General features: G+C 44.7%; 1 protein-coding gene and 1 non-coding gene across 19 annotated transcripts in view; one reads left to right on the forward strand and one right to left on the reverse strand.

Annotated features, from left to right (window-relative positions):
• The window catches only part of DTNB (dystrobrevin beta), a 608,309-nt gene that overhangs the window by 572,565 nt on the left and 10,464 nt on the right, over positions 1–25,280 (forward strand). For 13 of the 18 annotated variants that reach the window (XM_049695720.1, XM_049695721.1, XM_033425073.2 and 10 more), the window contains one exon: positions 3,674–3,694. The exons of the other annotated variants lie outside the window; for them this stretch is intronic. In XM_049695720.1, the coding sequence (XP_049551677.1) occupies positions 3,674–3,694 (21 nt within the window). The remainder of the gene's footprint in view (positions 1–3,673; positions 3,695–25,280) is intronic. 18 annotated transcript variants of the gene reach the window in all.
• On the reverse strand, positions 1,658–1,764 carry LOC117200800 (U6 spliceosomal RNA). Its single transcript, XR_004482493.1, has one exon. It is a non-coding gene; the product is annotated as a U6 spliceosomal RNA (small nuclear RNA).

Consider the following 25,280-nt stretch of genomic DNA (forward strand, 5'->3'; position numbering starts at 1 on the left):
AAATGGGTCTTGTTTAAAGAAAACCTTATGCGTAAAACCTGGCCCAGATCCTTCCAATAGTTGTCAAGTATCCAGCTGAGCAACCCGATCAGCCACCCAGGAGAGCAGAGAGGTGCTTAAATACATTTGGCCAGTGTAACATCTGGAGCCGTGCGGGGCTTTGAAAGCCCTGCCGTTGTGGGGTTGGTCCACCCACAGGACAGAAGGTCATGGGGGATTCACCTGCCTTTCAGAAGAATGTTCTCAAATATTACCCAAACATAGATGGGAAGGTACCCTTTTTGTAAAAGGCAAAAAGGTTTATGCAAACTGAAGGGAAGTCAGAATGCATTTCCCCTAAGTATCACAGTAAGCTTTCCCGTCAGCTGATTGCCCTCAGTGTTCCTTAGAGTTCCTGGCTCAGGTCCCGTGTGCCTTCCTAAGACCTCGTCATGTACCTCTGACACTTGCATTCAAGGCCTAAGCAGAATGAGCTGATGTCTCGAACTGTATTCCCAAGCCCTGAGTTTCTTTGTATTTCCAGCTGTTGTCTTACAGTTATAATTTCTGTAAAATAACCAGGACCCCACTGCTCTGCTTTGTAGGATATCCTATCAAGTTCTTAAAAGCCTTATTATTTACCCACCTCACAGGCTGAGGTCATTCAGAAAGGGAAGAAGAATTGCAAACATAAACCAGGAATGTTGTCTTTTTATCCATTGATTAAGAGCCATGTTTAGGGTATGTGGTTTATAATGGTGACTAAGACTCAATCCCTGTCACCAAGGAGTATCAGAGACCTTCTTATTGTTGTTGTTTTTTTCCTAATGACATAATGTAGACTGACACTCAAGTACCCGTGTTTCAGAATGTATCTTTTCTTTACATTTTTTCCCCTGGTTAATGAGTATATATGGATAACCTCTACCTCAGACTTATTTAATCTAAAAATAGTTGTGTGATGGTGTTTTAGTTTCTAAATTACGTTCCCAGTATTTTTCTGCCTCATTTTCCATTTTTCCAGTATTGCTTTTGAAACGCATTTACCAGATGAATTCTGTAGTTTTAAATTTTAACCTCATATGCAAATGAGGTTTTGAATATAAATATTTTTATATAGATGACTACAGTGGCTATGGCATTACTTTGCCCATCTAGCCAGATATCCCCAATGTGATGGGTCTCCCATGTTTTTAGGTGACTTGAGCAGTCCTAGGTTTGCACTTTATAATTAAGGCATTATTACCCCCTTTAAATCAAGTTGGCTCCTATACCTTGTCACCAGTCAATGTTTACTGACCCCAACTGACTAATTGATAACAAAAAGGTTCTAAGACCTTATATCTGACCTGTTTACTGTGTTGACAAAGCCTTCAAAGCTATATCTGATTAACTTTTGTGAGTTTGGATTATACAACACCATCCTAAGTAACACTTTGCCAAAGTCCACCCTCTCCCAATCCCAGTGCACATGGGGGGCCTGTAAGTCCTGAAAACACTGACCTGTCCACTCTCTCCATCCTAACCTGACATGTGTCTACTGCAAATTATAATGATTTTATATCAATGGATAAACTATATACAGCAAAGTCACCAAATGTACAAACATGAAGCATTGCCTTCTGAATTTTTCTTTTTTTTTTTTAAACATCTTTATTGGAGTTTAATTGCTTTAAAAAAAAATATGGAACGCTTCACGAATTTGCGTATCATCCTTGCGCAGGGGCCATGCTAATCTTCTCTGTATCGTTCCAATTTTAGTATATGTGCTGCCGAAGCGAGCACTGGATTTTTCTATTCTATTGAACCAAGGTAATATTGTGTCCAATACCAAACCTGGAGAAAACAGTGAACATAGGGAGGTGTTTTAGAAACAGTTCTAAGAAATTACATACTGGTCTTTTGACCTCAGATGCAATTTCAGCTTGTCAGGATTGCCCCATCTCTCCCCTACCAATTTCCATTTCAACATTTAGTGCCAGCCATAGAAACACATTTTTAATTGTTTAATAACTCTTCTACGGCTGGTTGCCTTGCCTAGTGAATGGAAGAAAAGTGTTCTGCCTCACAGGGAAGCCTGACTAGGCAGGGAGATCGCTTCCCAACTGTAAAACTCTAACCCCTTCTACCTGGAGCCATGCATACCAGACACAAAAGCTAAAAGACGCTCACTCCTTCAGGCTAACTCAGCGAACGCTCAGGGCCCTCTTTGCCTGGGTGCCTGTGCTATTAGGTTTGGCCAAGCATCTAGCAGCTGGTTTTGATAATGAAGAACATCTTCCGGTGCTGAGTTGGGAGTCTCCTCAAGAGAGTTCTTGGTGCCCATTTAATTTCTAGTGCGTGTCTCTCCCTTGCGGGAATAAAATGACTTTCTCCAAATTCTTACTTTCCCTCTCCCTTTCGTAATTCCTTGGCTTTACTGAAATCATTCTCTCCATTGCACCCAGATCTGCAGACTGAGAAGCACTCATCCATTCCCAAGACTTCCTACACACATGTTTAGTAAAGGCAGTCTGCACGGATGGATCCAATTTAAATAGAACCATTGCAACAGATTTTAGATCTGTGTATTTGGGGCAAAGAGCAGAGGCGTCCTGACCACAGTTGCCCATGATGAGGCACAGAAAAAGGAAACAAAGAGACCCATTAAAAGACAGAGTAACTGAGAAGCACAAGACTGAGGAGAGAGGAACTCGGAAGTGTTTATCTCATCTTCATCGTGCTTCCTTCTTCAGTGTCTAGAGGTGCATTCTGAGAGCTGAGAGTTAGCAAGGGCCTGCTCTGAGCACTGTCACTGTAAGGCTCTGAAAGACAGAGACCATATCTTACCTTCATGTTTCCAGTGCTTCATGCATAGGGAGCATTAAACAAACCTTTGTTCAACTAATGAGACACCAAGGTCAAGAATTCTTTTTGAAAAGCCTCTTAGGGCCTTGAAACAGTTCCAGTTTATAGGGGGAAGGGGATGTATGTGCACCTTGAAAAGAACCACGCAGCAGCCAAAAGCTCCGAAAGTGGAAGACAGGGGACTAAATAAGAAAATCTGTAGTCAGATGGAATTTCCAGTTTCTAGGAAGTTCTTAAGAGCAGTGGTTCTCAAACTAGCAGGATTCAGAATCCACTGAAAGTTTCATGAAACAGTGCTGCTCCCACCCCAAGAGTTTTGATTCCATTGGTCTAGGGGGAGACAGGGCAAAGCATGCATCTCTGACAAGTTTCCAGATGCTGCTGCTCCTGGTCTCTCTATGTTCTGCACTTTGAGAACCACTGACTTAGAGAAACGTACCTAACACATGTGGATATGGTGAATCGTGAAACAGAGTGATCACGGAGCTTTTGAGTCATGGTTGAGCTGCTTCTTTCAGTTTACCCTAAATAGTGATATAACCTCGGGCAAGTCAGGCTCTCTAGGGCTTTTTCGTGTATAAAAGGGGAAGTTGGACTAGAGGGTTTGTAAGGTTCTTTCCTTCTAACTCTAGAAGTTAGCATTTAAAGAACTGGATGGGGCAGAGGCTTGCCATTTGCTCTGTCCAACTGATGACGCTCTGACGGTGGTCAGGCCCTTGGATCTCTGAACCCATGGGCCTGGCCTGGTTTGCCCTTTTCTGTCTTTTTTTTCCGGTTGTTTTGTGGTGATGGGCATTAATTTCTCTCCTTTTTCCCCTCTGCCTTTTTTCGTCTTCACCACCTCTAGGAGGAAGAGCAAAAGCAGGCAGTAAGTGAACTTCAGAATTCCCCACCTGGCTCTTGCTTCTTTTGCATGTTCTCCTTTGCCTCATATAACTGTTACATACTTTCTCCTCTCCTCCCTGTACCAAGATCATCTCTGCGGAACTGGTTATGTGTAAAACCCTTAGCAGTTCTCTCCGTGGTGTTGTAAAATGGCCTAAAAGGCCACGTCATGTTTACCTAGTAGAGCATGTTCTTATTTGAAACCAGAGCTTGTTGAATTTGTTTTCAAAGTACACATCTGTTGTGTTTATTTAAATATGCATGACTAGCCAGGCTACAGTTACATTTTCCTGCACTTACATTCTCTGCTGCTTCATGATTAGGCTGACTTTAATTGCTTGAAACAATTTTCAGGGTGGTGGGAGTGACCTCAGGGTTAAATACGATGTCATGAATGACTGTGCATGAAAATGAGTAGTTCTTTTGATAACTTTAGATGTCCTTTAGTCTTGAACAGTCTTCTGAACGTTCCAGCTCCAGTAGCCTTCTTAACACAGTTACCAATGAAAACTAAGTGACTGATCATGCTGTAAGTGACTTCCTGTTGAAAGCCCACTCCAGAGGGAGCTCTGGTTTTTCTGAGCTGCAAGGTGTTTAGGGAAAGTTTATGTTTGTTTTTATTTTCCCTGACAGCCACTAACCCACACAGGAAAATCAGTTGAGGGCTTATCCACAATGATAAGACTATATGTTTATATCATATAGTAAGGTTTTCAAAGCATACATTTTTCACACAAACTAAAGCTGATTTTTAATTTACCTCAGGGCTTCTCTTTAAAGAAAGAAATGTGAAATGTGTAATTCAAAAAATGTACTCACTTCTTATTTCAAAAAACAAATGTATCCATGTTTCAGATTAAGAATAGGAATATAAAACATTATATTTACTATTATTTCCAGGTAGGAAAGCAATGGAGTCATAGGGTAAAAGGGAGAGGAAAGGAAGGAAGAGATGGGTAAGGAGGGGAGGAGGCAAGAGAAGAGGAAAGGAGACTGTCAGGAAGAGGGAAAGAAGACAGAGCATGATGTCAGGGTAGGCTGACAACCTGTACATCTCAATGACTTTAATGTAACAAAATTTTATTTTTGTCTGCGCTTTATTTGGTTTTGTTTTTTCCTCGTTCACACATAATTTATTACTTTGATCTTATGGCACTTTTGTATCAATAGGTACATTCACATGGGCAAAGCAGGAGAAAACCAGGATGGAAAGTCAAGCCCAGCCATTAAATGCTTCTGCCAGGAAGTGACACACATCACTTCCACTCCATTTCATTGGCCAAAGCAAGGCACATGACCACACTTAACTTCAGTGGAGGCAGGGAAGTATAATCCTCCAGTTTGCTTAGAAGAAGTAGAGAAGCAAGTGCTGGTAATGCCTGCCACAAACAAGAAGATGAGTGAGATTGTGTTGGAGGGAGGGAAAGAAAATATCTGTTCTTCCTGTTCCCTTCTCCCCTCCTTTCCCTGACAGCCTCATCCCCTTGCTGTGACCACACCCTTCCTGCAGATCAGGGTATCAACTGACCTGTAGTTTCTGGCACCAGCATTCCCCTCCTTTTATTCATCCCTCTGTGCCCCAGAGATGTGCTTTACAGGTAAACCACTTCCTGGGAACTTCCTCCAGCAGTCCACCCAGACTAGCATCTCATGATCCCTTGCTGAATGGGCCAGCTCAGAGCAAAGCATGTAATCGGGCACACCCACACCCAACCTGAGAACACCTTTCAGAGGAGGGCAAACATTATGGATATTTATGTTAATGGCAGCAGTAAGGGCTTCCAAGAGACACTTCATTTTTTAAAACTTTTATGGATTACTGTGTACTCCAAGAACCAGAGATTATCACTGCTGTCGTATTATTTCAGGTCAATTTAAAGCTGATCTTGAGCAGACAGGGAAATAAATAACAACATGTTCATTCCAGTGACCTTTGATTGTGTGTGAGATTATCTTCCCCTTGAGGTTGGCAAAATGAGAAGCTAGACCCAGATCACTGAAGCCTGCCACTAATGAGCCACTTGTGTGTGTGTGTTGGGAGTTCTCGGTGGCTTGTGTGTGTGTGTTGGGAGTTCTCGGTGGCTTGTGTGTGTGTGTTGGGAGTTCTCGGTGGCCAAGGTCCTAAGCTCATGTTCTAGTCCTCACTGTCCCAGGAGACCGTCCAGAGCATGAATTTGTACAAATTGTTTTTGCCTCATGTTTCCCCACTATGGTGAGGTAAGACATTCTGCTCTGTGGATATAGGTAGAAATTTGCTCTGTCCACATCACAAGTTTAAACTGTACCCACCTAAGGCTCAACAGTGAGGCTCAAATGTGAACTGAATGGCTTTGCATAGTTCAACATTTTTAACATGTACAGCTGGAAAGACTATAGAGCTTTAGAACTCAAGCGTCTGCTTTAATCTATATCGTTACCGAGTGAGGCACCAAAAGGTATTTACCACAGAGCTACGTTGTAACCCTTTCTTCCTCCCGGGTTCTGGCTGGTATAGTTTAATTTCTTCCCTATCAAAATGTATTACCCTATACGAGTCATAAAATAATTGTAAGACTTTTTAAATGAAGAATTTACTAGACATCTTCCCCAGACTGGCTCTGTAAATCCATTATAGAGAACTTTTTATGCAGTTTGTCTTCCTCATTCCCTTTCAGGGATTATTTTGGCATTGGGGAAATTGGAGGGAAATGGGTAATAACTGTGACTTTAACTGTGACTTGCGGGGCTCTGGTTCTACCTTCAACCTCAGCCACTTTTCCAGTGCTTTAGTGACATTAGTACCTCAGCTGATAATTCTTCTGTCTTCCCTTTCTCCCCCCCTCCCTCCTTCCCCTTCTCTTTTCTCAGCTCCAAGGTTTATAATTAAGGGCAGAACTGCCTGGCTGTTTCAGATAAGACTTCACTGAGTGACTGTTCGACCCATGACATACCCTACAGTTTAACAGGCTCAGGAATTAGATTGTATCGGTTGAGTCAGGGTTAATCAGGCCCATGATAATCGTCAGACTGTAATTAAAAGACCTTGTCTGCCTTTTTTACTACTGCATCCCCTTGCTGCTAGCCCAGTGCCTGCCACATGGCAGATACTCAATAAATAGCGGCTGAATGAAAACTGCTGTTAACCAGATTTATAAGATTTTAACTTAAAAACAGTGTGAATTCATAAGTTTATTCATTGTAAGGGACATAACTGGTTCGAGTACCTAAGGCAATAATTTTGCTCAAGGTACTCCCGTATAATAGGTAGATCTATTCAAGAGACTGAACGATGGTTAGAAATGTCCTTTATAAAAAGAATCAGAAGAACAAATTGCAGTGTTACCAAAAGAATAGGAAGACCAAGCTAATATATTAGTATTATTATTAACTCTATTATTATTTCTGTCTAAAGAAAAGATATGTAGAGTAAAATCATCCTCTTTTTTTTTAGCACAGATAATCTACAAAATGCAGGATATCTATAGTTATTTGTATCATTTGAAAATATTTTGAGCATTTCTCAGTAAGAACCCAATGCCCACAACCAGAAATGTGTACAGAGGGGTACACTAAAGTCACAACAGACTGGTGAGGACCCTGCTGGCAGTGGTGTTTACTGTTGAGCTGTGGGCTGCTCCCTCAAGGTCAAACAATATCCCAGTCCTAGTCTGGAGGGATTCCAATGTACAAATTTATTCTAGGGACACCTTAGGCTTCCATTTTTCCCACAGACTCAACATACCATAAAATTTCACTGTTGGATTGCTGACACAAACTAAAATGAGCTATCCAAGGCAAGGTTTCAGTTTATTCATGAGGGATGTATTTCTTTAAACATTCCTCCGGTTCCTCCTATTAGAAGATCATCACTTTTTGGAACTTCCCTGGCGGTCCAGTGGTTAAGACTCTGGGCTCTCACTGCAGAGGGCACAGGTTTGATCCCTGGTCGGGGAACTAATATCCCACATGCCGCACGGCCGGTCAAAAAAAAAAAAAAAAAGATCATTACTTTTTATATACAGATCAACATCAGAGTTAAAGACTATAACTGTAGACAGTGATGAATAAGGATAGGGGGCTCCCGCAGGGGTGGCCTTGATCCAGGTTCGTAGGGTGGTGGTCCAGAGGGTAATATAGGTGGTACTCTGAAAATTATGTAATTGGAGGAACCTTGGGATTCCACTAAGAGAACATGGCCACAGTTGGGACCTCTCTTTCTACTTCAGCCAGTTGGGATATCAAGTGGATCTTGCCCCACGCCCTTTCTGATTTCCAGAACTGGACAAACACCCCACCACAACTCAACCAAAGAAAGCATAGTGTGGGCTGGCTGTCAGAAACCCCCATCTCTGACCACGGCTTCACCTAATATGCCTCAGAGGAAGGGCACTCAACATTTAGTTAGCCAGGTTGACCCATGAGGCCTCCATGACGAACCTAATGAATGTTAACTTTGTAAGTTTGAGAGAAAGTACTTAAAAAACGAAACAAAACAAAAAAGAAAACAACCTACACAACAACAAATAAAAACCTCCTCTTTGTCCATTAAAGAGATTACTGGTAAACCCCTTGATGTGTTCCTGGGTCAGGTTCCCTTTTGGTTCACTTAACCTTTGGACACAATCCCATTGGGAAGCGATTCACATGCCGCCCTAAAATTTTCTGGATTCCTTGGTCCCACCATACTCTGAAATAGAAGCCTGAGTCTACTGCTTCCTGAAAAGCAAAGGATTGCTATTTATGTCTTCAGCAATGTCTTACTACATATGTTGAAGTGAGCAGTGGGTGAGCTTGGCCTTTTGGAAGATCAAAAGAGAAATCCTGCACAAATCCCACCCTCAAATAGTATGATCCTTATTTCATGGGTGGCCTGATGCCCTGTATACAGAAACAGAGGCCAGGGCAGTGATATCTGGAGGCTTAGGCACCACTGCTGCCCTCCCAAGTTTGCAGGCTGCACCAGTGGATTTTGGTAAACAAAGATCAACGTGCTGTACTCTGTGACTATGCCCCCAAACCTTTAGCCTCGCCTGGCCCAGTCCTAGTCTGTATACATGGACTCGGCTGCCCATAGATGGCCTCATGGAAGTCTACAAAGTATGCTCATTTATCAGTCTTGGCCCGTGTACTCCCTGTAGAGACCTGGTAGCTCGTTGGGGGGGTTTGTTTGTTTTCTCCAAAAGAGGAAATGTCATAGCAATATTGAAAAATAGGAACTTGCATTTCACTCCCCCAAAACTCCTTGAACACCTAGAGGGAGTGTATAGTCTGACAATATAGAGGAAATAGCTTTTGGGTCTTTGCAGCACCCCCAGTGTTTCTCATCACTCATCAATCACGAGCTGAGAGATTGCCTTACCTGCTTGTTTATTTCCCCCTGTACTATATTTATGTCTTTTCCTGTTCTGACCAGAATGCATACAACATATGAAAAATATACACCAGGGTCTCTGGGAAAAAGTCTCCACACACCAAGCTGGAGTTAGTCACCTTCCACTAGAGGAATATGAATTCCTAGGACACAGTATGTCCCCCCAGAATACTACAGTCTGGGTCTCAGCAAAGCATCAGCAGAAAAGAAGATGACTTCTAGGTTTTGAGCCCAGGAACCTGGGAAATTGACTGAAAAAACGAAACTGGGGAGATGATGTGGGTTATAGAGAGGGGACTTTGATCTGATTTTGAACATACCGAGTTACATAGAATAGGCAGGCAGTCAGGCTCTGTGTCTGGTCTATTAGATATTTAAGGATAGGCAGCTGGAAATTTAGAGGGGAAACAGGGCTAGCAATGTAGATTTGGAAGTCTTCAACATAAAATTAGTGTTGAAACCATAAACATGGGCCATAGGGAAAACCCATAGTGGACAAAATGAAGAAAGAGGAGGTAGGAGGGTAGGATTGTGAGTTCTCATGAAAAACTGGAAAGTTTCAAGGAGAAAGTTAATAAGGCAATAAGACAAGGATTTGACAATAAGGAAGTTATCAGCAACCTTGGAAAGGAAATTTTCAGTATGGCATAGTGTAGACAGCTCTGAAAAATTGATTTTGTCTTGTCCAACCTCCTCACCCCCACCCCCATTGGTTTCACCTCAACGAAGGAAGGAGTTATATCTTCGGTCTGCCTTATTGGGTTACGTGTGAATAGATTGTTCTGACTCATGGCACCTTGTTGACAAATCCTCATTTCTCTTCTATCTCACCATGTATATAACCTTTACAGACCTCAGTTTTCTCATCTATAAATTTCCAATCCACAGTTCTTTGATACTTTCATCACTGATACCAATTGATATATTGGGGAAAAGCTGTGAACCAAGAAGGGTCTGCAGAAATCCAACTGGGCTCATTTGACTGATGTTTCCTTTTGTGACTTTGAAATCCTCTGGCCCTCGATTCCTTGTCTGGGTTTTCTAACCAACTCCTTCCCCAGGGTTTATTCATGCCAACCATCTACCTCCCACTTTTCCAGACAAAAGAAAGCATCCTAAGAAAACATCAGCTGCTTCCATGATGCCCTCTCTTTTGGCTCATCTCTAGGACTCTGGGCCATGCCTCCCACTCTCTTTCTTTTAGACCTCACACAGCATCCTCACTTGGCATGAGATTGGATCTGTGACGCTCCACTTGGAGAGCACCTGTAGGCATTTCCTCGAATCCTGATGCCATGCCAATCTCTAGGGTTTTATAGCTGACCTAAGGCTGGTTCTGATGTTCCAAATTAACAGCAGTGCCAAGGTAGGGAGCTTCCTGGCCTAGAGTCCTTAACTGAAGTGAACATCTGCTTAATTTCAGCCAAAGAAGCATATTATAAAGGATATGATAGACTCCTTTGCACTCTTCTCCATTTGCTGCTAATCATAATTTGGCAAGTAGAATTACTCCCATTTGGAGCTGCAGTATAGATGCCCAGTGCTTTAAAAAAAAGAGAGAGGAGAGAAGAAAGAAATATAGAAGCATGTTTTAGAAAATTAGAGGCAATGGGGCTTCCCTGGTGGCACAGTGATTAAGAATCCGCCTGCCGGGCTTCCCTGGTGGCGCAGTGGTTGAGAGTCTGCCTGCCGATGCAGGGACACAGGTTCGTGCCCCGGTCCGGGAAGATCCCACATGCCATAGAGCGGCTAGGCCCGTGAGCCATGGCCACTGAGCCTGCGCGTCCGGAGCCTGTGCTCCGCAACGGGAAAGGCCACAACAGTGAGAGGCCCGCGTACCACAAAAAAAAAAAAAAAAAAAAAAAAAAAGAATCCGCCTGCCAATGCAGGGGACACGAGTTCAAGCCCTGGTCTGGGAAGATCCCACGTGCCGGGGAGCAACTGAGCCTGTGTGCCACAACTACTGAGCCCATATGCCACAACTGCTGAAGCCTGCGTGCCTAGAGCCTGTGCTCCGCAACAAGAGGAGCCGTCGCGGTGAGAAGCCCACGCACTGCAATGAAGAGTAGCCCCCACTCACCACAACTAGAGAAAGCTCGTGTGCAGCAACAAAAGACCCAACGCAGCCAAAATAAATAAATAAATTTAAAAAAATAAAATTAGAGGCAATGCAGAAAGACAGTTACCTGCAGCTAGACAGTTACCTTTAATAAGAATCCATGCCAACTCACTACTGCTCTACAAAGCTGGCTAACCGTAAATCCTTCAGTGCTTTTATTATTATGTATTCTAATTAATATATATGACATTCACTGTTTATTCACTGCTTTCACATTTCAAATTTCAGCTCCTGTATTTAACCAGCTCAGACCTCAGGAAACCAAGAGAGAATCTAGGAGACTCTCAGGCCTGTAGCTGTCCCCAGGACATCTCCCAAATGTGCAGAAGATTATCAGAGTTTATTCTTGGCCCCTTGAAGTTTCTAACCTGAGCTGAGGCTACTGGTGGCCTGTCTTTCCTTCTGTAGCAGCTCACCACCTGGGACAAGAAGCCCTGGACAGGCCACCGACTTTAGGACCTCGTAACTCTGTCCCCCTCAGCCAGGTTTTCATCCTCAGCACTATGGACATTTGGGGCCAGATTACGTTTTTTTTTTTTTTTGGTGGGTTGGGGGGGGGGGTGTTCTATGCATTGCAGCATGTCCAGCAGCATCCTTGATCTCTACCTACTAAATTCCAGTGGGAGCACCACACCCATACTGACACCCACACCAGGTTCCTAGCAGGTAAAATTATCCCCAGTGAAGAACCACTGCTCAGGAATTCCCTAGTGGTCCAGTGGTTAGGACTTTGCACTTCCACTGCAGGGGGCACTGGTTGGATCCCTGGTCAGGGAAGTAGGATCAGAGAACCTTTTTCTGTGATACCAGTCTGAGCCCTTGAGGCATTCTCAGCGTCCCTTATCCTGAGGTTTAGATACGGGATGGATGGTAAAAGATTTCCAGTCACCTTCCCCCACAAATCACCCCTTTGTCCATATGTCCTGCTTCTGTTAACATCATTGCCAGCACTCCCTACATACATGCTCTCTTCCAGTCCCCTACTCTCCCCACTCAGTTGTCACAGGCTAGTCAACTTTTTCTCCAAAAGCTTGCTTGTGTCTCTCTCCTCCCAATTCCTGTCACCATTCTTCATTCCAGCCTCCATCATCTGTCACCTGGTCTCCCTCTCTCCTGCCTCCTGTTTCTCAGTCCCTCCTTCACATTGCCCTGGAGCCAGATTCCTAAATCAGACCAGACTGACCACACCACTCCCTCCTCAGAAGTCTTCACAGGCTCCCTCTGCCATTGCCTATAGCAGGGGTCAGCAAGCTTTTCCTTAAAGGGTTAGGTAGTAAGCATTTTAGGCTTTGTGAACCAAATCAGAGATATTATGTAAGGACTTATATAACCATTTAAAATAAAACCATTTAAAAATGTAAAAACCATTCTTAGCTCACAGACTGTAAAAAAGCAGGTGGCAAGCTGGATTTGGCCACGGGCTATAGTTTGCCCATCTATCGCCTAGTAAATAAACTTGATGACCATTTACTTAAGGCTCTGGATGATTGTGGCCCACACTTCTCTTTCCCACCATATATCTTCTGTGCTCCCTGCATACTAGTGTCCCCACATGCTCCTCCCCTCCCCCGCAACACACACATACAGCTTCCTCTCTCATGGTGCCTCTGTTCATGCCCTTTCCTCACCTGGATTGCCCTTCCCGAGCCACTTCTGCCTATTGAAATTATACCCCTCAAGACACTCTCAGATGCCACCTCTTCTGTGAAACCTTACCCTGTTCCAGAAGGTCAGAGTTAAACTCTCTCGCCTCTGTGCCCCTTTTCCTTTGTACCTCTGCTACGGTACAGATTTCATCCTCCTTTGTATGCTAGCTGCGTACATGCCGAACTGCCTAGGAGGCTGTGAGCCTGCTGAGAGTGGAGACCTTGCCCCTTCATACCTCTACTTTGCACCTTTCAAAGTGGAATCATGGCAGGTAGTACCCCATTGAGCCAGCATGTGAAGCACTTTATGTACATCCTCACCAACCCATGAAGATATTCTTATCTCCACTTTACATGTGAAGAATCTGAGCCTCAGAGAGGTCAAGTAAGTTGCCTCAGGTCACACAGCTAATAAATGGCAGAGCTGGAATCCAAACTAGGTCCATCTGACTGCAAAGCCTGGACTCTAACCACCTTATTATATAGAACAGGGACTCAACAAAGAGGGGTGGTGCTGGATCAGGTGCCACACCTCATCATACAAGTTTTACTTACCCATAAGCAGCATTTAAGTCAGACTCATTGAACTTTAAAATATCATTGATAGGTTCAGACTGCCTGCCCCATCGTTGAATTCATGTCTGAATTAAGGACCATGCTCTCCTGGAATCCTGTCCTCTTTTGGTTTCTAACATGCAATCTGAGTGTTTGGTATTCATTTTATAGGGATTTTTCCCTCAGTGAGGCCCCTGATCATTTTGCTGAGAACTAGCTTTGAAATCCTGCAGTGAGAACTAATGGGATACCATTTTCAAACAGAGCTGGGCAAACTAGGAGAAACAAACAGAAAGAGGGTAATTCTAGTCTTGGAATTTATGAGCTTCCCTATCTAAAAGTTTAAATTTCAGCTTTCTTTTGATCTTCGGGTTTATGGTGAATTTTAAGAGGTTGTTCTTCTGAAACAGTCTTAGGAACTTAATACGCTTTGCTCCTTCCACTGAGAAAGATACCTAGACATCTTGCCCCCCAGCTCTTTCAGCCTCGGGTAAGCTTTGTCTTCTATATAATTCAGTTTGGCTTGAATAGGGGCAGAATCATGGAGAATGAGAACCATAACCACCTCCCCGTTGCCAACAGTGTGATCACAAAACACCCAGCAGTCCTGCCATTGCTGTCCAACAGTAACCCCACAGGGAGTGACACCTGAGAGCCACCGCAGGCAGTGACAGGTCATGGGTAAGCCCTGAGTTTCCTGAAGTGATGTGGGAACAGACAGGTGTCAGCCCTATGAGGAGGGACCTCCAGGCAGACTTTTTGGTGGCCCCTCTCCTTCCAGCAGACACACACACGATAGATAAATGTGTATTAACGGTGGTGAGAGAAGAGAGGCATCATAGAACTGTTTGGCCCTTCTCTTGGGTGTTTAGAAGCCAAGTTCATCCTTAAAAGCTGCACCGCCCTTTACCTCAGCGGTGGACACTTTGGGGAGAGGGGAAGGTCTCCAGGCGTGTTCTTTACCTGTTGCTAATTTGCCCCAGAGGGAACCGCGGCTGCTGCTTTGCTCACTGCCACGTGACTGCCTTTCTCATCTCCTCCACCCCTGTTCTCCTTGTGTGCTCACTTCCACCCCTGGGCCTGACTCCCAGCAGTCTTAACTCTTGTCATGTTAGGCAATTATTTCCAAATCTTGCAGCAGGACAGACAGTGCAGCGTCAGATAATCCTCTCTCTCCTTTTACTTCCACATTTGAGGAGACAGCTGCATTTTCCTAGCAGAGCCACCACCTGCAGCAGCTCAAAATAGTCTGTGGGGTTTTTTTTTTTGTTTTTTTTACCTTTTGTTGACGGAAAAAAAATGTACAAAGTCCATTCTGTATACATCCCAGTTCTCTGTATGTTCACGGTTGCCTCATCTAAATTTCAGACTTGTAGTTCCTTTCTCCCAACATTGTTCTTCTGGGTTTTTTGTTGTTGTTTTTTCCGAACGGGCCTCTGAAAATCGGCAGCAAAGAGGCCAGTTTGTTTAATTTAAATACATTGCAGGAAAATGAAGGTAATTGTCCACACAGGCCATCTGCTACCTGGCAGGTGTCCATGAATCAGAGAGAGAAAAATGGAGACTCGAGTGTCTCCTTCTGTTACCATGATAACCGCTTAGCTCAGAGTTTTCGTTGGGTGTGTGTGTGGAGGGGATGCCGTTAATAGTGCTCTGGCGAGGGCATTAACTCTCAAAATCAGGCTTTTTGCCATAAGCCTCCCTGGGTTTGATTACCTGACGATAATCAAGGAGGTAAAAAAAAATTCATACCTGTTCCATCAGGAAAAAAAGGGAAGGAAATAGTATTTATGGAGCCCCTCCTGTGTGCCAGGCGCCCTGCTGGGGCTGGCTGAGCACAGCCCAGGACTGTATATCGTCATTTTCCTACTGCAGACAGCACCTCTGCCCCTGCACGGCCACGCTCTCTGCCACAGCATGTGAGTCCCCATCTCCACTCACAGTGTCCTCAAGTCACCTTCCCTGGCGTTCTCTGTACCTGTTTTGGCTCCAATATTAGACTTGCGCTCAAACAAAAGACTGAGTCGGAATCACCGTATTCTCCCTTCTCACGTTTCTCACTCGTGCTGGAAATTAATTTATGTTGCTATCAAAAATCGTGGTTGGCCTCGGCAGTGAGAAGTCTCACCTGACCCTTGTTCCTTCTGACCGCAGAAACTTGGGATCCCAAAGTGCTTAGGGTTATTCCAGCAGTTTAAGGCCACTGGAAGACCCAGGTACCCATCTTAGCCTTGCTACTAATTTATTTGTGACCTTGTGGCTTCTCTAGGCCTCCATCTCCTCAGATACAGTAATGAATGTTGGACTAAAACAGAGGCTGTTTTCCTGGGGTCACGAACCCTCTGACATTACAAGCATAACCTCTGAACTCTTTTCTTGGAACACGATACATAGCTTTCTCAGGTTCTCAGAGTCTTTGCTGATTTAGAAGCAGTGAAGGGCCAGCAGAGGAGAGAGCCTCTCAGATTGTAACATTTCTCTAGCTCTGTCTTTCCAGCAGAATTGTTTCCAACTACAAGGGACCTCTGTCCTCAGAGAACCTGAGTTACAGGGCATTTATTGTGTTTAGTTGTTGGTTAGACACGTGACTGGCCTTTGCTGTGTTCAGGCCTTTGTAATAAGTTGTATTTCAACAAGGTCCCACTGTCCTGCTTCAGGAAACTTTAAAACACCAAGGAGCGTGTCGTGAAGCTCCCCCAGCTTCTCTAGGCTCGCCGCCCCTCTTCTGGCAGCTGAAACCCAGAGGCACGCGATTCTTTTGGACCCTCGTTGGACAGCTTATCCCCACCCCCCTAGTCCCTCCACCTTTGCTGATTTCTGTGTGAGTCTCAGGTTCCCCATAATCTCTGGGTTCCAGCAGCGATGCTCCCCCCAGCCTCTGACTGTGCTGCTTATTCTAGATGCGTTTGCTCTGAGTGGAGTGCTCAGCAGTCTCCATGGGGAGGGCCTGCCTCTCTGAACGTACAACCCATCTGTGCCTTTGAGACAAGGTGCAGTTGCTCAATGCAGTGCTTCGTCTGCGCCGACTTCAGTCTGTCCATCCGGCCTATCAGGTGGGCAGAGGATGAGCAGTCTCTAACCGGGTTATAGGTGACTTGTCGGCGAGCCAGGAGAGCTGCCGTGCGCACTGCAGCACTGCCTTCAGCCGTGTGTGCTCCAGACGCTCCAGTCTGTGCTTATGTAATGAGGAGGACCTTATTCCAAACTGTCTTCCTTGAGACAGCCCGTCCTCTGCATACAGCAGTCTGCTCCCTGCACCTCCCCACCAGCTGCGAGTGCAGGAGACCTGAACAGGCAGCATCTCCGGTGTGGACTCCGCTCGTGAGAAGGGAGAGTTAGGAGTAGAACATGCCTTACGTGACCCTGAGGTGGCCGCTGAGAGCCCTCAGAGGGGGATCCTTCACTGACAGAGCGGTTATGACCGAAGCAAAGCCTTGATCACTCGGCGTTTCTGAGATGAGGTAACTTGGTGAAGGTCGTAGAATCATAGCATTTTATATCTGAAAAATGCTTCACAGGTCATCTAGTTCGATGCCGCTCAGTTTGTAAATGAGAAGACTGAACTCCAGAAGAATTCAAATGCATGTCCTGTACAGTCAAAAGAAAACCCCAGGTCTCTGGACTTTAAGGGTGCGCCCCTCCCACGGAACCTCACCACCTCCTTAGCGTTCACCTGGGCCTGTGGCCAGAGCAAGATCCCCTCTTGGCGCCTGCGGCGGCCCCTCCTCTTCTGAGTCATTGGATTTGCAGCAGAGAATTGTCTCCAGGCCCTGCCATTTACTCATTACAAAGTAAAGCGGTTGAAACTTTCAGCCTCAGGACAGGCTAATGCACTGAGGGACTCAGGCACATTCTCAGATCCGGAAAAATTTCTCTTGATTCTCTATGCTTGCATCTCTTCTCATCCACGGTCCTCTTTCCAAGGTCTTCGGCGTCTCATGCAGGCCTCTGGGCCTGGTCTCATCCCAAAATTCTCCCTCCTGCTCCCTCTCGGTCAAATGCTCTTCAGATGGGACTGATCTAGTAATGCAGGAAGAAAACACTCAAGCTCAGCACGTGAGTTACCTATGGCTGCATAACAACTTACCCCGGAACTTAATGGCTTAGGAGAACAAGTTTAACTCACAGTCTCTGTGGGTCAGGAGTCCAGGCACTGTTCAGCTGGGTCCTCACAAGCTGAGGGTCAGGGTTTCTCACAAGGTTACAGTCACCGCAAGCCTCAACAGATCACGTCGTTGTAGGCAGGATTCCTCGTGGGTAGTTGAATTGAGGACCACAGTTCGATGCTGGCTGATGGCTGGAAGGCACCCTCAGTTCCTTGCCAGGTGGGCCTGTCCGCAGGGCAGCTCATAAGACGGCAGCTGGCTTCTTTAGCATGAGCAGGGGCAAGGGTGGGAGAGGGTATGTGTGGACAAGACAGAAGTCATGGTCTTTTATCAGCTGATCTCAGAAGTGACATCCCATTGGCCTGATTCATCAGAAGCAGTCACTACACCCAGCCCACGTTCAAGGGGAGGGGATAACACCAGAGGTGACTGCAGGGAGGGAGGGTGCCACTGGAGGCCTCCTCAGAGGTCTGCCCGCAACAGTTAGTTACCTAGTTAAAGTATTTCACATAAACCTTTATTGATGACGATAGATTTAGTCCTCCCCGGAGATCATTGCCCGCTCTGGCTACGTTCCCGCTTTCCATTACAGAAGAGAAAGGGTCAGAAACTTGATACACCTCATTGTCATTTAACAAATATTTATTAAGCCTTTGCATGTGGTAAGCACAATGGTAAGGAAGATAAATTTGAGGGGTGAGATTACTGCTGTACAGGGTTCTGAGGGAGGTGACAGTGAAGCAGACAGCTGGAAGACCAGCTGGTCAGACACCACAGAGGGGTAGCGCTCCCGGCAGAGTGAACAGCTAGTAGAGGCCTGAAGGTGAGAGTGCAGGCCTTTCAGTAGATGGTTGTTGTCGAAACCGCCCAGGAGCAGAGTCAGTTGACCTCTGTTGCACCAACATATGCCTCATTCCAGATCAACCTCATTCCGGATCCTTCAGCTTCGAGCCTGGCTGAAGTACCTGCATATCGATTACCTATGACTTGTGCCTCTCCCGGGGCCTTTGGGATTTACTGCCCCACAAGGATGCCAAACCGGCATTGCTCTGCTGGACCCAGAATGCACATAGGGTTCCTGACAGCTCCATCCTAGCATTGCTTTAATCCAACATGATCCTAAAGCCAAGGGCTGAAGTTTGAGATCCATGGGGAAAATTATGCCTTTCCAGCGGTCTGAGCTTTTCTCTTTCTACTGCTCTGAACAAAGGCAATGTCAGGAGTCTGGTTTCTATCTTCCTCAGAAGGCATGTCCTGGGCAGTGATCCCAGGAAGGGGGCCTGATTATTTTCAAGCTGATGGTGGGCAGTAGGTTTCATTTCCTGATCCTAGAGATTTAGCCACATGTGGCTGTCTACCCCTGTCAATCCCTCTTACCTCATTCCCCGTCATCATTTTCCTGTTAAAATATTTGCAGAGGTTCAGCTTCATGTTCTTAAAAAGCAACCTATTTGTTCATCTCCGGTCTTAACGACTGTGACACTCAGTCCTTGGGTGGTGATGCCTGGCTCCAGTCTCACCGAGATTTACTGAGTACTTGCCACATGTTTAATACTGGGTTGGACAGCATAACTGTCCAGATAACTGTCCAGATAACTGTCATACAGTGAAGTGAATTTGAATTTCACAGGCCACATACTTAGGGAAAAAAATTATTTAAGTGGCCTTAATTTCCCTCTTGAGCGCTCACTTTCTGAGATGGGCACTTAGTCTGGGCATTTCTAGGAAAACTCTGAAGCCAGTCATTTCAGAGATTCTTATCCCCCTTCCTGCACCCAAAATGAGTGCTGCACCTTGGGGCCTTTTGCTGGGTGCTGTGGCCTCAGTGGAGGGGTGTCCATAGCTCCAAGTTGACCTGTGCTGAAGCCATCATGTCCTTTGCTTGTTGGCCAGGCCTGGTTCTCGTGGGCAACACCCTCCATTCGGTGGCTAAGGCATCTGATGAGTTCGTAGACTCTCCCAGCATCCAAGGTCCACACCTGACCTCACCGAGGCTCTCACTCCTCTGTGATGGACAGACAGCTTTGGGCTCATCACTTCTCACAGTATCAGCTTATGGGAAGCTATTGGCTGCGTGGGGTCCTTCCTTGAGGCTGCCCAGGCAACCCAAGAAACGACCTTTATTCTGTTCCCCTCAGCCCTGGGAAGGCCCAGGAAAGGCCTGGGCATTGCCAGTATCCACCACTTCTGTGATCTCCTGCATCCCACACTGTGCTGGCTCAGGACTTTCCTGCAAAGCCACGCCTCTGCATCAGACTTTCTTGCCTTCTCCGTAGATTCTCTCACCTTCTTCCCAGCTTCCTTATCTGGTTTGTATTGGGGCTGAAACTGCTAGGTCTGATTGCTCATAAGCACTTTCCCAACTAGAATGAATTTTATGCTTTATTATTTGCTCCCTCTCCCATAAAAATGGCCAGAAAAGCAGAGGGTGATAATTATAGGGTGAAAGGTGGAGGGTTTTCCCCAAAATACAGTGATGAATATGTGATAATGTTATCTGGACAAAACCGGACTCCTAAGGTTTATAAACTAGTTGGGAAGAAAAGAATATACGCTGAAAGACTAAATAATAATAAATGTTTTGTAACCACTGGCAAAATAGAAGAGAATATTTCAAAAGATAGAACATGTTGAATTGTCAACGGAAAATTATTATAAAAGTTAAACCGGGGGCTTCCCTGGTGGCACAGTGGTTGAGAGTCCGCCTGCTGATGCAGGGGACATGGGTTCGTGCCCCGGTCTGGGAAAATCCCACATGCCGCGGAGCGGCTGGGCCCGTGAGCCATGGCCGCTGAGACTGCGCATCCGGAGACTGTGCTCCGCAACGGGAGAGGCCACAACAGTGAGAGACCCATGTACCGCAAAAAAAAAAAAAAAGTTAAACCGGGATAAAAACATCAAAAAGAGATTTCGTAGTATTCCATTATATGGATTAACCACATTTTAAGTCATTCACCAGTCAGTAGATTTGGGGGTTATTTCCACTTTGGGCCTATTAAACTAAATGTTGCTAATAAATGTTTGTGTACAAGTTTTGGATGAGCATATGTTTTTATTTCTCTTGGGTACATATCAGGAGTGAAATTGCTGGGTCATATGGTAAGTTTACATTTAACATTTTAAGAAGCTGCCAGACTGTCTTCCAAAGTGGTTGTACCATTTTACAGTCCCATCAGCAGTGTACAAGGCTTTCCCTTTTCCCACATCCTTGTCAGTCTTTTTGATCGTAGCTATTTCAGTCAGTAAGTGGTATCTCTTTGTGATTTCAGTTTTCATTTCCCTGAGTACTCGTGTTGAGCATTTTTCATGTAATTTTTAGCTCATTTGTATATTTTATTTCATGAAACGTCTATTCAGGTCTTTGCCTGTTTTGTAATTGGGTTGCCTGTCTTATTATTCAGTTACAAGAGTTTTTTTATATGTTCTAGACACAGGTTCTTTTTTTATAATTTATTCTATATTTATTTCAGCTTTATTGAAGTATAATTGACATATAAGATTGTAAGATATTTAAAGTATACATTGTAGAGACTTAATAAACCTATACATGTACATGGTGAGAGGATTTCCCCATCTAGTTAATTAACATGTCCATCACCTCACATATTTATCTTTTGTGTGTGTGTGAGAACATTTAAGTTGTTCTCTCTTAGCATATTTCAACTATACAATAGTATATTACCAACTGGAGTCACCATGTAATATTGGATCCTCAGACCTTATGTTTTAGCCGGAAGTTTACACCATTTTACCAACCCCTCCCCATTCCCCCACCACTCAGCCCCTGGCAGCCAATTTTCTACTCTCAGTTTCTGAGTGTGACTTTTTTTTAGATTCCACATATTGATGATACCATGAAGTGTTTGTCTTTCTTTGTCTGGTTTATTTCACTTACCATAAATAACACAGCAGGATTTCCTTCTTTCTCACGGCTGAATAATATTCCATTGTACATATATACCATATCTTCTTTATCCATTTATCTGTTGATGGACACTTAGGTTGTTTGCATATCCTAGCTATTGTGAATAATGCTGCAGTGAACAAGTGTATATGGAGTTCAAATATCTCTTCAAGATTCTGTTTTCATTTTCTTTTCTTTTTTTTAATTTATTTGGCTGTGCCAGGTCTTAGTTGTGGCACGCGGGATCTTCGTTGCAGCATGTGGGATCTTTTAGTTGCCGCATGCAGGATTTTTTAGTTGCAGCATGTGGGATCTTTAGTTGTGGGATCTAGTTCCCTGACCAGGGATCAAACCTGGGCCCCCGCATTGGGAGCACGGAGTCTTAACTGCTGGACCACCAGGGAAGTCCCTGTTTTCATTTTCTTTGGATATATACACAGAAGTGGGATTATTGGATCATATGGTTGTCCTGTTTTTCATTTTTTGAGGAAAAATGCCACTTTGCCTAGTGGCCACACCAGTTTACCTTCTCACCAGTAGTGCACAAAGCTTCCCTTTTCTCCATGCCCTCCCCGACACATTTTTTTTTTTTCCCCTCTGGTTGCATTGGGTCTTCGTTGCTGCGTGCAGGCTTTCTCTAGTTATGTCAAGCAGGGGCTGCTCTTCGTTGTGGTGCACGGGCTTCTCATTGCAGTGGCTTCTCTTGTTGCGGCACACAGACATCAGTATTTGTGGCACGCAGGCTCAGTAGTTGTGGCACACAGGCTTAGTTGCTCCACGGCATGTGGGATCTTCCCGGACCATGGATCAAACCTGTGTCCCCTGCATTGGCAGGCAGATTCTTAACCACTGCACCACCAGGGAAGTCCCAAGGTGGCTTCTCTTGTTGCGGAGCACAGGCTCTAGGTGCCCGGGCTTCAGTAGTTGTGGCACGTGGCCTCAGTAGTTGTGGCTAGCAGGCTCTAGAGCACAGGCTCAGTAGTTATGGCTCACGGGCTTAGTTGCTCCGTGGCATGTGGGACCTTCCCGGACCAGGGATCAAACCTGTGTCCCCTGCATTGGCAGGCGGATTCTTAACCACTGCACCACAAGGGAAGTCCCTGGACATTTGGGTTTGTTTTCACTTTTTGGCTATTATATATAATGCTGCTATGAACATTTGTGTACAAATTTTTGTATATACATAGATTTTCATTTATCTCTAGTATATACATGTAGGAGTGGAATTGTTGGGTCATATGGTAGTCAGTGTTTAAACTTTTGAGGAACTGCCAAACTGTTTTCTAAAGCAGCTGCACCAGTTTTATATTCCTACCAGCAGTTTATGAGCATTTCGATTTCTCCACATTCTTGTCAACACTTGTTATTATCTGTCTTTTTTATTATAGCCATCTTAGTGGGTGTGAAGTTGTAGCTCATTGTGGTTTTTTGGGTTTTGTGTTTGTTTGTTTTGTTTTTTGGCTGCATTGTGTCTTCGTTGCAGCGTGCAGCCTTTCTCTAGCTGCGGCAAGCAGGGGCTACTCTTCGTTGCAGTACACGGTCATTGCGGTGGCTTCTCTTGTTGCAGAGCACGGGCTCTAGGTGTGTGGGCTTCAGTAGTCGTGGCACGCGGGCCCTAGAGTGCGTGGGCTTCAGTAGTTGCAGCGCGTGGTCTCAGTAGTTGTGGCACGCAGGCTCTAGAGCACAGGCTCAGTAGTTGTGGCGCACGGGCTTAGTTGCTCCGCGGCATGTGGGATCTTCCTGGACCAGGGATCAAACCTGTGTCCCCTACATTGGCAGGTGGATTCTTAACCACTGCACCACCAGGGAAGTCCCACTCATTATGGTTTTGATTTGCATTTCCCTAATGGCCAATAATATTGAGCATCTTTTCATATGCTTATTGGATATTTGCATATCTTCTTTAGAGAAATGTCCATTCAGATCCTTTGCCTATTTTTAAATTAGGTTACCTGTCCTTTTATTATTGAGTGTCAGAGATCTTTTTTAAAAAATATTTATTTATTTATTTAGGCTGCACCAGGTCTTAGTTGCGGTACACAGGATCTTCCTTGCAGCTTGCGGACTTCTTAGTTGCAGCACGCAGACTCTTAGTTGTGGCACGCATGTGGGATCTAGTTCCCCGACCAGGGATCGAACCCAGGTCCCATGCATTGGGAGCACAAAGTCTTACCCACTGGACCACCAGGGAAGTCCCAAGAGATCTTTATATATTCTTTTTTTTAATTAATTTTTTTATTGAAGTATAGTTGATTTACCATGTTGTGTAGATATTCCTAATATAAGTCCCTTATGAGATATATGATTTGCAAAAATTTTTCCCATCCTCTGAGTTTTTCTCACTTTCTTAAAGGTGTCCTTTAAAAATAGTTTTTAATTTTAATGAAGTCGAATTTATCTGTTTTTCTTTTGTAGTATATACTTTTTGTGTCATATCTGAAAAGTCACTGGCTAATCTTTCCCTCTAAGAGTTTTATAATTTTAGTTCTTATATTTGGAATGATCCATTTTAAGTTAGTTTTTGTATATAATGTGAGGTAAGGGTCTAAGTTCATATTTATTTTTATCATGGAAAGATCTCAAAAAGTATGCTAACTTTGCTGTACAGCAGAAATTAAACACAACATTGTAAATCAACTATACTTCAATAACATTTTTTAAAGTATGCTAGATGATAAAAGCAAGTTGCAAAATGATATGTGCAGTATGATACCCGTTCATGCAAAATTTAAAGGCACGAAATATCATATATTATTCCTAATTACATATGTACACATAGGTAAAAAGTTTCACACCAAAACCTTTGACAGTGGCTGCCTCTGAAGGGAAGAGAGGAGGGGACTGGAAAGAATTAGTGGTGAAAGCGGTCTTCAGATTTATCTGCAGTGTTTTTAGGTTGGAATAAATTTGACACAATATTAATTATCAATTTGAGTGGTCCGTTATGTTCCACTTTTAAGCTTTCTGTATTTTTTTAAGTTTCTCAAATTAAAACACACAGACACGAATCAAAGCAAGAACTATGGAGAACAGATCATCTCCGTTTGGTCCGGTGCTCACACTGGGTGAAGCGTTGAGCTGGGGCTTTGTGCACACAGCCTGTCAGCCTGTTCGAGGTGGCAGGTTCTGTTTGTACGTGGGGTTTCTGAGCCAGATCCCAAAAGATAATTATCTTCCTTTGAACTCATTTGCACACTTTGGCTTATATTTTCCCAGTTTTGCTTCCAAAGAAAACCCCGCTCTATATGCCACCCTCAGTTGCCCTTCCTCTGAAGAGCAGCAGAGCCCAAATCTCAGCGAGCTCCCTTTAACCGGAGTTTTTAAATTTTATCCCATTGCTCCACGCTTTCTCCAAAACTGAGGCAGAGCCTCACAAGGAAAGTTTGGTTTCCGCTAAATGTGTGTCCATTCTCACCTAGTCCCCACGGGATGGCTCACGGAAGACCTCACTGTGTGTGCTTGACGAGTGCAGCACGACGAGTGCAGCATGAAGGGCCAGATGACCAGGCTCCTGGGAACAGCCTGCAGCTAGACTCCTGACCCACAAACTCAGGCGCGCTCCCTGTGGCCTGGCAGCTGCAGAGGCGCAGAACACGTGTCATTGCCCTTAAAGTAGAAGGGCTTGTTCCAGCATCTCCCGCTGACGAGACGTGCATCCTGACACAGAGCTCTTCCTCTCTTCATCCTTGTTTTTCTTCTGTAAAATGGATACAAAAAAACATGTGCCCGTTCTACTCACAAGTTGTTATGAGGATCAAATGAAATAATGCACCTGAATGTGTTTGCAAACAAAACTCAAAGGTGTTTGTATATTATTTCCCAGCTGTGTGACCCCAGATCCTCCAACCAGCTACTCTGCTCCATCTGTCCACCTGGAAGGCCCCCCTTC

Source organism: Orcinus orca, chromosome 13, assembly GCF_937001465.1.
Source record: "Orcinus orca chromosome 13, mOrcOrc1.1, whole genome shotgun sequence".
In the NCBI taxonomy this organism is placed as follows: Eukaryota; Metazoa; Chordata; class Mammalia; order Artiodactyla; family Delphinidae; genus Orcinus; species Orcinus orca.